The sequence below is a fragment of the Magnolia sinica genome, chromosome 6 (assembly GCF_029962835.1).
Source record: "Magnolia sinica isolate HGM2019 chromosome 6, MsV1, whole genome shotgun sequence".
Taxonomy (NCBI): Eukaryota; Viridiplantae; Streptophyta; class Magnoliopsida; order Magnoliales; family Magnoliaceae; genus Magnolia; species Magnolia sinica.
Window position 1 is genome coordinate 71,158,661 of NC_080578.1, and position 12,700 is coordinate 71,171,360.

The 12,700-nt window shown below is 43.5% G+C and overlaps 1 protein-coding gene across 5 annotated transcripts in view; it reads left to right on the forward strand.

Annotated features, from left to right (window-relative positions):
* LOC131248849 (lysine-specific demethylase JMJ31) overlaps window positions 1-12,700 on the forward strand; it is a 126,452-nt gene that overhangs the window by 84,785 nt on the left and 28,967 nt on the right. For 4 of the 5 annotated variants that reach the window (XM_058249328.1, XM_058249326.1, XM_058249325.1 and 1 more), the window contains 2 exons: window positions 11,043-11,158; window positions 11,245-11,338. The exons of the other annotated variant lie outside the window; for it this stretch is intronic. In XM_058249328.1, coding sequence (XP_058105311.1) covers window positions 11,043-11,158; window positions 11,245-11,338 — 210 coding nt within the window. The remainder of the gene's footprint in view (window positions 1-11,042; window positions 11,159-11,244; window positions 11,339-12,700) is intronic. 5 annotated transcript variants of the gene reach the window in all.

Sequence of the window (12,700 nt, forward strand, 5' to 3'; positions counted from 1 at the left end):
CAAACGCATAAGAGTACTTGGTGCGTTCGATAGGCCGAAGGGCATGACTAGCTACTTATACAACCCTTCCTTGGTCTTGAATGCCGTTTTCCACTCATCACCGGGTCGGATACGAATCTGATGGTACCCGATCCTTAGATCTAGTTTAGAGAACACCTTGGCCCCTTCTAGCATATCGAGCATGTCGTCTAACCGTGGTATTGGGAACCGATATTTGATGGTAATTTTGTTGATTGCCCGGTTGTCGACACACATGCGCCAGCTTCCATCTTTTTTTGGCGTTAATAATGGTGGTACGGCACATAGGCTCATGCTCTCTCTCAAGAGACCCTTATGGATCAATTCCTCCACTTGCCCCTGAAGCATCTCACACTCCTTCGGACTCATCCGATAATGAGGGCGGTTGGGCAGGCTAGCCCCAGGGACGAGGTCTATGTGATGTTGGATGTCCCTCATGGGGGGCAATCCATCAAGTAAATCCTCAGGCCAGACTTCTTTGAATTCGTTTAGTAACAGTCTTAAACTTGGAGGGATGTTTGAGGGTTCCTCTTCTTCACCCTTCACCACTACGGCGTATACCTCGCCAGTTTCCTTGGATTCCTCCATGAAATCTCGAATGGTCAAGAGGGGAACTCTCCTCCACTTTAGAGGCTTCAGGGTGGTTCTCTGGTGCCATAGGGGCAAGAATTATTTTTCGACTATTCTTGACGAATATGTAGACATTATCTCATCCCCGATGGGTCGCATCACGGTCCGACTGCCAGGGTCGACCGAGTAGCATATGACAAGCTTCCATGTCGACACATCACAAAGTATTTGATCCTTATAATTTTTGTCAATTGAAAACGAGATGGTGCATTGTTCAGTTACCTTAGTCTCATTCACCTTTTTTTATCCAGCCAATTGAGTATGGGGAAGGATGTTTCGTCGTTGGGAGCTGTAACTTGTCCACCATCACTCTTGAGACGATGTTCTCGCTACTACCACTGTCTATGATCACATCACAGACCTTTCCATTGATAGTGCACCGAGTACAAAATATATGTGTCGCTGTGGATGTAATTTCTTTCGTAGGGCATATAGTAATCGCCTCACAACTAGAAATTCGCCACGATCCTCGCCCGTCACTTCATCGCCACCTACTATTTCTTCAGTGGTTTGTTCATATTCATCAAAGTCATGGTCTTCTTCTACGGCTTCATCTTCAGTGCCCCCTTCGTTTATAGTCGAGTCTGCTGCGGGACGTTGAGGACAAGTGTTTGATAGGTGGCCTGGCTGGCTACAGTGGTAACAATTGTTCGACTTTGGCCGAGCATAAGGATTTGGAATCCTACTCGGGCTCGCTGTTGTGGGTGCTGCACATTGAGGTCTGGATGAGTTGCTCCCCGTATCATGGTTTGCGGTTGTAGGAGGTTGAGGACGTTCTCCTACTGGATCCTTTCCTCGTGCCAGCACTGGATCCTGCGTAGGACCCGTCATGGGGGGTCGAGTTGAAGGATATGGACGAGCAAGAGCTCTTGCAAGTTGTGTTTCTGCCCTACCCGCCAATTGAACTGCTTCATCCATGGTCCCAACAGGGTACATCTGAACTCGGTCCTAAATTGTCGGTCGCAACCCACCTATAAACCGTGCCACCTTCTGTGACTCAGACTTTGACAAATCGTTTCATGTAGCCAACCGTTGGAATTCTTCAGTGTAATCTGTGACGATTCGATTTCCTTGTCGGCAATTTTGATATTGCTAGAATAATATCTGCTCATAATCACTGGGGAGAAATCGTGATCGAAGAAGACGTCTCATCCGTGGCTATGATGAGATGGGCGCCTTGTTCTGACGGGCTCGTGAGAGTTGTAATTGTTCCCACCATGCAGAAGCACCAGATTTTAATTTAAACGCTACCAATTTTACCCTTTTATGATCCGACACGTCCATATAATCAAAATATCTCTCTACTTCGGCTAGCCAATCGAGAAAATCTTCTATACGTAATAAACCGTTAAAACTAGGAAGTTCATCCTTACCTCAATAGTCTCTTTCAACACGTTCTAGATGATCGCCTCCATGGATTGGTCGTCGAGCAAAACCCTCATTAAGGTCTTCGTCGCTAGAACTTGAATCATCTGGTGTAGCCCTATGGTTTGCCACTGGTAGTGCTCTATGAAAATCGGGGTTGCGTCGTACAGCAACCACTGGTGGTGGAGCAACCATAGGTGGTGGAGCACCGCCTAGGGCTTGGGGCGGAAGTAGCGCATTCGCAAGACGGTCGAGGGTTACCTGCAGCCCTTGCATGGTCAACTGACTCTCTCGGTGGAAAGCTTCCATTCTTTCCGAAAGATAATGAATCCCTGGATCATCGACCACAGGATTTTGATTCATACCTTCATTGTTTGTCATCGGCCCAAGGGGAATCCTCTCTCTGATACCAATTGACGCAGGGATGAGCGTGATGAGGATAACTACTCCGAATCCACGAAGCTTCTCTGGACTCCTCACAGAGACTTCTCGAATCCACGAGGAAAGAAAGCAGAAAATAGAAATAAATTCTAATAAATTCAAAATTGATTAATTAATGAATAAAAACGAGTTCACAACCCTTTAAATAGAGGTACCAAGCAATGGGAAAGAAATCAGAATCAAACTACAACTAAAACTCCTAGAATTTGCGACTTATTATAAATAGTAAACTTACTATTTATAGACGGTTGTGATGTCTACTAGTGCACAAAGTTTTCAGCCAAAAATAGTAAGTGTCCTATTTGGCTTCACCAAACTGTTCTCCTAATTATTTTAAGCTCTTTTCATGTTGGGCGCGACTCCTAAAGCCCGACGGATGAAGAGTTATAATCAAACTAAAACTTACTATTTATAGTAAAAACGAAATTAAAACAGGGAAACAACCGTCGATCCAGGGGTATTTCGCAATTCCAGCTTGCATAACCCGGTGTAGCGGGGTTGGTTGGCTAAAGTAGCTTGTTCTATCCCAAAATCATATATTTTACGCCCGTTAACTCATTCCAGATTGTGAGATATGCCCGATCTAAGGTCCGACGGTCCGGATCACTTGTCGTCGAACGGCCCTTTTCTGGTCCATCTTGGCCATGAAACTGTCCACGACCCGCTTTACATCAATTCGTAGCCGCGATTGTCTGGAGGTTGAACGGGGGGCTGGAGAGAATCCAGATCTTCCCTCCAGCCGAATCTTTAATTATGGACTGATGGTAGCCTAGCTTAGCTGCAACCTGAGCCCTTTTACCAGGGCGAGCCATGGGCTCTTGCAGCAATAGGATGGTTATCTTGTGGATATGCACTAGTCTTCTGAGCTGCCAAAGGGTCGGGGCATTACCAGCACCACGCACGTTCCATGAGAGGATGCTAGGCATTGGATTCCCCTCCTTTCGTAGCAGCGCTTTTCCTGATTTTTGCTAGATTGAAGCTTCGCTTGATTGAATCCTTTCTCTTCTTAATGGCCGAGCGGATATTTGCTAACGTCGGGGAGGGAGCACGTGAATATTGGTTTGGATGCCCACTGATGTCCACCCAAAGCTCTAGCTCCCCCTCAGCATTACAAGATGGGATAGGAGAGTCAGGGGGTTCGTTCTGAGAGTCTGAAATGTACACTGAAAGGGAATTTTCTTCATCTGTTTCTGAGTTTTTGGCTGAGGAGAAGTTGTCCAGATTGCAGGGCCAGCTCCACCTCCCTTGATTATCTATCATGTTATCTTTAGTCCTGAAGATTTGAGTAGAAACCTCCAAGTGTTGGGACGTGCCAGCCTTAGTTGATAAATGAGGTTGAGTTTTTTTTTTTTTTTTGGGGAGGGCGAGGTGGTTGCGGTGGGAGAGAGAAATGGTTGATGCGTGTTGCAGCCTGGGGTGTGATGAGGCAAGGGTTGGGAGAATGAGGAGGTTTGCATTGGCAGCATTGGATTTGCTGGGTGAAGGGTGGAGGGATTTGGGATCATGGGGTCGAGTGGGGGGTGTGGAATTATGGATTTAGGTGTTCGGGTGCCATGTGGGGTTGTTGGTGCCTTGATTATCTATCATGTTATCTTTAGTCCTAGAGATTTGAGCAGAAACCTCCAAGTGCTGGGACGTGCCAGCCTAAGCTGATAGATGAGGTTGAGTTTTTTTTTTCTTTCTTTCAGGGGGGGCGGGGCGGTTGGGGTGACTGGGAGATGTGAAAATCTAGCCCTACTGGCGAGGTGGTTGCGGTGGGAGAGAGAAATGGTTGATGCGTGTTAGGGCCTGGGGTGTGATGAGGCAAGGGTTGGGAGAATGAGGAGGTCTGCATTGGCAACATTGGACTTGTTGGGTGAAGGGTGGAGGGATTTGGGATCATGGGGTCGAGTGGGGGGTGTGGAATTATGGATTTAGGTGTTCGGGTGCCATGTGGGGCTGTTGGTGCCTTGCTAGAAGCATCAGTATATCGGGTTAAAGGGTGAGCAAAGGATGGGGATGGGGGAGGCTGTTGGGAAGGGTTGGGTTGAGGATTAGCCATTAGGTGGGTTAGGCTAGCTAGGTGGGTGGTGGAGGGATATGGGGCCATGGAGAGAACAATGGGGTCGCATTGAGGGGTGGGGGCCTAGTGTGGGACATCTGGGTGGAGCGTTGGGTGCAGATGTTGGTTGTTTGGAGTGGGGTGCATATGGTTGGATTGATCTAGATTGTGATGGGTGGATGTGGGAGCTTGGCTGGCTTGGATGATCGGATGGCCCGGGATTGTGGGCAGAGCATGAGTTTGTCTTTCCAGGTTGGGTGAGGCATTGCATCGAACAGCTGGTGGGCATGGTCTGTCCTGGGTAAGTTGATAGACATGAGGATCTTCGATCGGCTGGGGTGGGGTTGTATGGCTGATGGGGGAGATGGGAGAGCCTTGGGCCAGGGACGGGTGTTCAATGGAGGTGATGATCGGAAAAGATGGATTGTCGATTTCGAGATCCAAGACCAAAGTGATTGGGCCTGGATTGGGGATGATCTTCACTCGGGCAAAAATGAGGAAGGCTGAAGATAGGGAGAGTTGGTCGCATTCCACAACAACTCCATAGAAACCAGCTATCTGTTCGAAGGTGTGCCTGCACCACGCGTGGATGGGAATACCCTGGATGCGGATCCAGGTGCCTTTGTTGGTAGAGACTACTGACGGCACCCAAGGAGATATTGAGCTGAGGCCCATGGAATGGTGAAGAGAGAAGTCACTCAGAAAAGCTAGGGCTTCCTGCCTGGGCTAAAAGGTGAAGAGGAAGGTTTGGCTTGAAACCCTAGCCACATCAACCTTCGATGCACCATATCAGGAGAGTCTTAGGGTATTAATAAGATGGATGATAGAGCAAGAGGGAGATGAGGCGACCCCTATGAGGGCCGAGGCAAGTTGTCTTCTCCCTGCCACTGAAATCGAGGGTGGGGTCTACAAGAGACACCTGGAATTTACACAATCGAAAATAATGGCGGTACATAGACGATATCGATACATTGGCGATACAAGTGACACATGGAATTTACACAGTTGAAAAGATTGGTGATACATTGGCGATATCAATACATCGGCAATGCGTAGCGATATATCACTTATACCTAGAATTTCTAATATTACCAGTGTTATTAGTATCACTACTAGTGCTATTGGTATTGCCGAGCTAGAGATATGGATAATATCGGGGATATTATCGTAATATCGAGGATACTCCGAACAATGCCTATGACAGGGACATGGCAAAGGTACAGACAGATGAAAGCAAATGATGGTATAAAATAAAATTAGAGATTGGGTGAAGGGTACAAGAGCGTTTACCTTTACAAAGAGCTTTGAGATATCAAGTTCCGAAGTTAGTGGCAGTGCTGCAGGAGTCTCTTCCAAAGGAGATGGTTATTGGTGTGAAATGGGGACCACAGGATTGGTCTTGATAGGTGATGCCAGATTGTCTAGATGTCGTGGGATGGCCTGTGTTGGAAGAACAACAAGACGAGGAATGGGAGAGAGATCTCCCCTGAGTATAGATGCTTCTCCTGACTGGGCGGAGGTGAAATGAATGGTGAATCCTCAAAGAAGGTCACATCTGCACTAACTGCTATCCAATTGCATGACGGGTTGAAGCACTTGTACCCTTTTTTAGTGTGAGAGTGACCCAAGAAAACACATTTAATGGCACTGCATCAAGTTTAGTGGCAGTGCTGCAGGAGTCTCTTCCAAAGGAGATGGTTATTGGTGTGAAATGGGGACCACAGGATTGGTCTTGATAGGTGATGCCAGATTGTCTAGATGTCGTGGGATGGCCTGTGTTGGAAGAACAACAAGACGAGGAATGGGAGAGAGATCTCCCCTGAGTATAGATGCTTCTCCTGACTGGGCGGAGGTGAAATGAATGGTGAATCCTCAAAGAAGGTCACATCTGCACTAACTGCTATCCAATTGCATGACGGGTTGAAGCACTTGTACCCTTTTTTAGTGTGAGAGTGACCCAAGAAAACACATTTAATGGCACTGCATCAAGTTTATTGTAATCAGGATATAGTGCATGGACAAACACAGTGCAACCAAACACTTGGGCATGCAAAGGAAAGGGTGAAGCTTCGGGAAATAACACAAAAAATAGAGTTTGGCCATTAAGAATGGAGGGCATCTGGTTAATAAAATGTTCAGGAACATACATATAAGGAAGAAGGGATCATCCCACTTCGAGCTAGTGTCAATTCTTTTTCAGCAACCCCATCTTATAGTGGAGTATAAGGATGGGATGTCTGATGGGTAATGCCATGGAAGTTAAGAATTCTTGGAAGTGGATCAAGAGATACTGGAGTGCATTATCGGACCTAAAGCATTTGATTTTAGAGTTAAATTGTGTACAAATCTCAAATCGAAAATTTTTAAACATGTCAAATACTTCATACTGATCTTTCATCATAAATACCCATGTTTTTTTTTTTTTTTTTTCCAAAAGAGCTCTTTAATTGAATTGAAGTTTGAACTTTATAGAGACACTAAACTTCGGGCACTCCGGGGACAAAAGGCGGGGCGCCTATCATAAGGAGACCACACACGGCCTCAAACAAAAGAGCATGAACAAAATACCCATGTTATTCTTGAATAATCACTGACAAATGTAACAAAGTACTTGAAAATTTGAAAACTAGGTATTCGAATCGGACCCCAAACATTAATATGAACCAAATCAAATGAAGATGAACTCCGTTTATCAAGATGTGGTGATATGCTAGTGCAAATGCGTTTGGCCAATTGACATGCTTGACATTTGATAATAAAACAGATGATAAGGAACAAGAGTTTTCAAGAAAGCCAATGAGAGATGACGAAACTGGGCATGCCAAATCAAATGGAGATAAACTCTGCTTATCAAGACGTGGCAAAAATGGTGCGAGTGTGTTTGGTCAATTGACATACTTGACATTTGATAGAAAAAAAAAAAACATATGATACAGAAGGAACAAGTGTTTTCAAGGAAGCCAATGAGGGGTGAGGGGTGACCAAACTGGGCATGCCATTGTTATGGGTGGTGTTGACATTGAAGGTGGCTTGAATAATTCGAAGTTCCAAGAAGTAGTACAATCCATGCAATTCATGCCCTCCAATTATTTCCATTGTTTTGAGGTCCTGAAATCCTCCATTATTTCCATTGTAATGTGTTGGTTAGTTTACGCACTAGTAAGCTGAGAGGAAAGTTAGGCACACATAAAACTGAGGGTAAGGTAATGTGAGTACTGGGTGAGGTTACTCCCTGACGAAGGACGTTAGACAGAGATCCATTAGCCAATGAGACCAGGGCGTTGGAAACTGATGTGTCTGTCAATGGTCGGTGGCTCCTATGTTGATTACTCCAAGTGACAACCCTGAGGAGGTAGCAGGAGCATTGCTTAAGGTGGTTAAGGGAAGCCAAGGAAGTGGTGAAGTGGGTCATCCCAATATTCCCCACAGGCATTTTCTTGCACATTTTTTGTTGACCAGCCATGTAAACAAGAAACTGATGATGAGAGCAAGGCAGTAACGATAATGCAAATGATGGCCACTGGTCCAATAGCATGGATGCTTTTCACATGATCATGATCTCGGCAACAATTGATCTGACTGGAACAGGTCAGTTTGCAGATGCTGCTGATTGCAGATGTGGTCCACTGATCAATCAGGAGATCGCAGCAGCAGCAGCGACTGATGATGATGCAGATCGCAACAGCAACAGATGATGATGATGCAGTTTGCAACAGCAGCAACGACAACATGATAATGATATGGTGGCGCAGATCACAACAACAACAAAGCAGATCTGGACCAAGGTTTTACGTGGATGATGATTGATCAAAACATCTGCAGCGTCTGGTCTTGATTGTCAGCGAGCCCGTGTAGGAATTCTAATCAGCAACGAATGGTCTAACTTGATCGATTAATGGGCCAATCAACATCATCTGATCATCATTTTCCAGATTTGATCAGCGTCCTCTGGAGTAGCAGCAGAATGGTAGAGTAGCAACGCTATCTCAGTGGTGGCAGCATCAGCGTCTATGATGGAATGGTGATCTTAGATCCCAGTGGAATCAACCAGTAGGATGTGCAATGCTTTAAAAAATGACAGGAAAAAAGGCAACAACACCAGTGGAGCGTTGCTGACTTTTTATGCTAGTGATCCAAAAAAGCAGATCCAATAGATTGCTGATCAACAACAGATTAAAAACAGTGATATCAATCGAGAAAACGAGGAAAACAACCCAACTGGTTGAAACAACCCGATGGATCCAATTAATCCAAGCCCAACTGGTCGAAACAACTTGATGGTGAGAGGATCACTGTCCTCATGGATGAACTAGGGAGAACCCAACTGGTTCTCTCCTTCGAACCAACGAGAAAAACAGATTGGAACGAAATTACCCAATCAAACCGGTGATGATCTTCTTCTCTTTCAGCACTCTGTCAATCTGGTGGCAGTTTTCAACATTGGAGCATGGAGATCGATCAGATCCACTCTAATACCATGCAAAATAGCAAGAGAGAGAGAGAGAGAGAGAGAGAGAGAGAGAGAGAGAGAGAGAGAGAGAGAGAGCACTCTGATGTGTGAGAGAGAAACAAGAGAGATGGGATGTCAAACTCTAATCTCTCTCTCCCTTTTCTTAAGGTTAATCCATGTACAATCAGTGTCTAGGGCTCAATTGGGCTGGACCCATTATGAATGTATTTAACTTTATGCCACATCTTATTTAAGTTTGTACAAGACTTATTCAACTAGATCCAGAGATATGTTTCTTTCAACAATTAATAAATCCTATACCCATGTTCCAATCATAACATTGACTTGGGTTCAGAGTTGTTATCAGATTAATGTGGAACCTCAAAGTTGTCCAAATATTCAATATGGATGGTCAGATGGTCTAGATCTTCAATCTGGAAGGCTAGATCATCAAGGACCCTTGCAGTGTTCGAAATATCAGTATCGCATTACATATCGCACCCTTGGGATATAGATACGTTTCGGTTATCACACAGGATACATCGTTTATATCGGGTAATTTATTGCAATTTTTGGAAACATGGGGAAACATTGGGAAAGTGGTTGAATTTTTCAATGAAACTTTAGGGATTGTTAAAAAATACTTTAGTACACACTTTTAAATCATAACATCTCAAAAAAGAAGTGCACTTAATACATTTCCTTTGTATAGGGTCCTAAGCTATGCACTATCTTACCGAACTAATGGAACTATATTCAAATTGAATGCATAACATTTAGAATGTATGTGATGATCATTTCATCAAGCACTCCTAAATACTTAGAAATTAGTCTTAATTGGCAACTGGTTGAAGGGATTTTATTTTTATTTTTTTTAAAACATTTTAATAATTTTTAATTAAAAATGATTTTCATTTTCCAAAAATTGAGGACTTAACAAATCAGTAGATCAGCCCTCATACACTCAAATTGAAAGTGCTCACCGGATTGAACATGTGGGATATATCGGCACTACCTGTGTGTTTCGTATCGCACGGGTGGGATACAAGATATATCGGCCGATATCGTCGATATTTAAAACATTGCACCCTTGTATGGGCTTGATCTTTAACCAGCCAGCTTGTGTGACCTAGATGCATCGATTGACTGATTGTGTTTAGCCTCGGATGCATCACTCCATGTAGTTGTCCGCATGGCACCTGCTGAACTTGACAGCCTTTGTTTCAAACCCTATCTTCTACTCAGGGAAGAAGAAAACAACCCAATATGGCTGTCTGTGTCTGACTATAGCATGCTTCAGCTAAAGAAACTACGGCAAACAAATTAAACGAACTGTTTAATCGAGAGCTGTGCATCCACAAAAAAGCCCAAGCATGAAGCAAAACAGGATACAGGCCCACCCGCAACCCACAATGGAGAAAGAAAGCTACTAATTGTCGTTGGGACTGTTTTTTTTTTTTTAGTCAATCAAATTGAAAAGACATACTGCATTCAAATCTGTATTATGATTTATTTTTTTGTTGCACAGATACTGTTGAGTTCTTCTCTGCGCAACAGTTGCAAAAGGAGGAATTGACTGAAGTGTTGAATTTGTACAAATGGGGGATATATAGATCAGTGATCCAGCCGTTGATCTGATGGGCCACTGTGTGGGTGGGGGATTCTAAAAACATTCTCCTGATGGAAAAACTTTAACCCTTTTTGAGCAGTGCCTTCAAATAGATGGTTGAAAATAAAATAGCAGCGTTCCACATTCAATAGTTAAAAATGGTAAAGATTTGGTGGGTATGATATTCCAATTTTGGATATATCTGTGGAGTATCATCAACAGTCTGGATTAGTGAGCTATGAGAACAGCTTGTAGAAGTTCAAGGCTTGAGGGTAGTGTGCATATATCCTAGGCTCAAGGATCACATAATTCCTCCTGCAAAAAAAGCCAGCATTCAGTTCTTTTTTGGAAAAGAAAAAAACACTTTTTAACCTTTTTTGGCATGTGAAAAAAGCTATTAAGTTTTCATGTGTTTGTTTTCACTATCATATTTAGAAACGAGCATATTATTGAAGTCTCAAAATAACCCAATAACCCACTCCTTCCAGCATAACTTCCCAAGAACATTGGAGGCTCTTATCTTGCATATGCTTACACCAGTGGGGGCAGAAGTTCTCACACAGAAGTTTGATGAGATGGATCAACAAACAACAAAAGAAGAGCAGTACGTGCAGCTTTTCTATTTTGTGTAAAGATGATGTCAATATCATAATTTTTGCACTGATCCTCTAGTTCATTATTACATAACAGGAATGGATTCTACCGGCTGTTCTACAGTGTATTCGATGATCAGTTTGCGGCAATGGATGCAATTTTGAATGGCAAAGAGTTGTTTGCGTTCCAGGTACTTACATAATACACAAATGATCCACTTAGGCAATTTAATGGCCATCATGCTTGATTACCTGACAACTTCTAATGGGCCAAAGCATCTGCAGATATATTATCTCTATCCATATTTTGGTCCTTAAACTTTGTAGATGAATGTGCACAGATTAATGCTAATTACTGAACATGGATATGACATGCTTTTAGTCCAAATGAACGCTGCATGGAAGATTCGACGAAAGATCTGGACCACTTGTCTAGCAATCCCTCTATGGATGGAATAGTGTTTCAAGAACCTGACCAGTCTGATGATCTGTGTCATTTTGATTCGATGACAGATCATCAGACTGGTCAGGTACTTATTGCGCCATGTTCCATACAAGCAGTTAGGATAGGACAAGAAACTGACTTTTGTGCCATGGCAAGTCCATGACAAGGGCCCACCAAGCAGTCCAGATTACAGATCCCCATGGAAATTCATCTGCAATTAATTTTCATAACAAACTTTGTGCAGTTTCAATTCCTTATGCACATACAAGAGGTCGATACGGTGGTTCATGTAACTTCCTGTAGATGATGAATGATGAGGAATGGTCTGTTGTATAGTGCATGTATTGGATAATCAGCGCATGAAGGCCATTAAAAGAAATTATGCATATTATCCTTAATTGCAAGATCATTCTAACTAGGTACCGCCCCTGCTTCAAATCCCCGCTTTGGATTCTTGCTCTCGCTCCTGCTTCTGCTACTCTTATTTATTCTTGTTTACATTTTGAAAGAGATGCTTCCCTGCTCCTGCACCCAAATTTATTACTGCTTCACTTCACGCTTCATGCAACTATGATATCACTGTTATAACTGAATGGGGGGGACAGGGGGGGCGGGTCCATAACTGTAGTAAGTGTTGGGTCCAACAACTCAATGATTGCCAATTCATGTTCTGATGATGATCATTATGTTAGATCGTGATTTGAAGATTGTCAATCAATATGATACACTTTGACCCCGTCTCTGACTCTATATCCTATGTACTGGGAGTCTGGGACATCATCATCTGAGCAGTCCCCAAGTGTTTGAGGTTTGGCTTTACGAATCATGTTTCGCAAATTATTCATATTTAAAGCCGGACTTTTCAGTGTTAAAGATGGTTAATATGGGCTGTATGAATATAAGGCCCACCCAATCCTCTAATTCTACCCTTTAGTTTTCCTCGTGCGCATATTTTATATTCACAAAGGCTTATATTGTAAATTGTATAAAAATGGGGTATTTTCAGTAATTTGATTTTGTAACTTAAGTGAATGAAAGCAAGGGAGGGTACATCCAACCAGTGTTTACCATATCGGTATCACATTACGTATTACACCCTTGGGATATG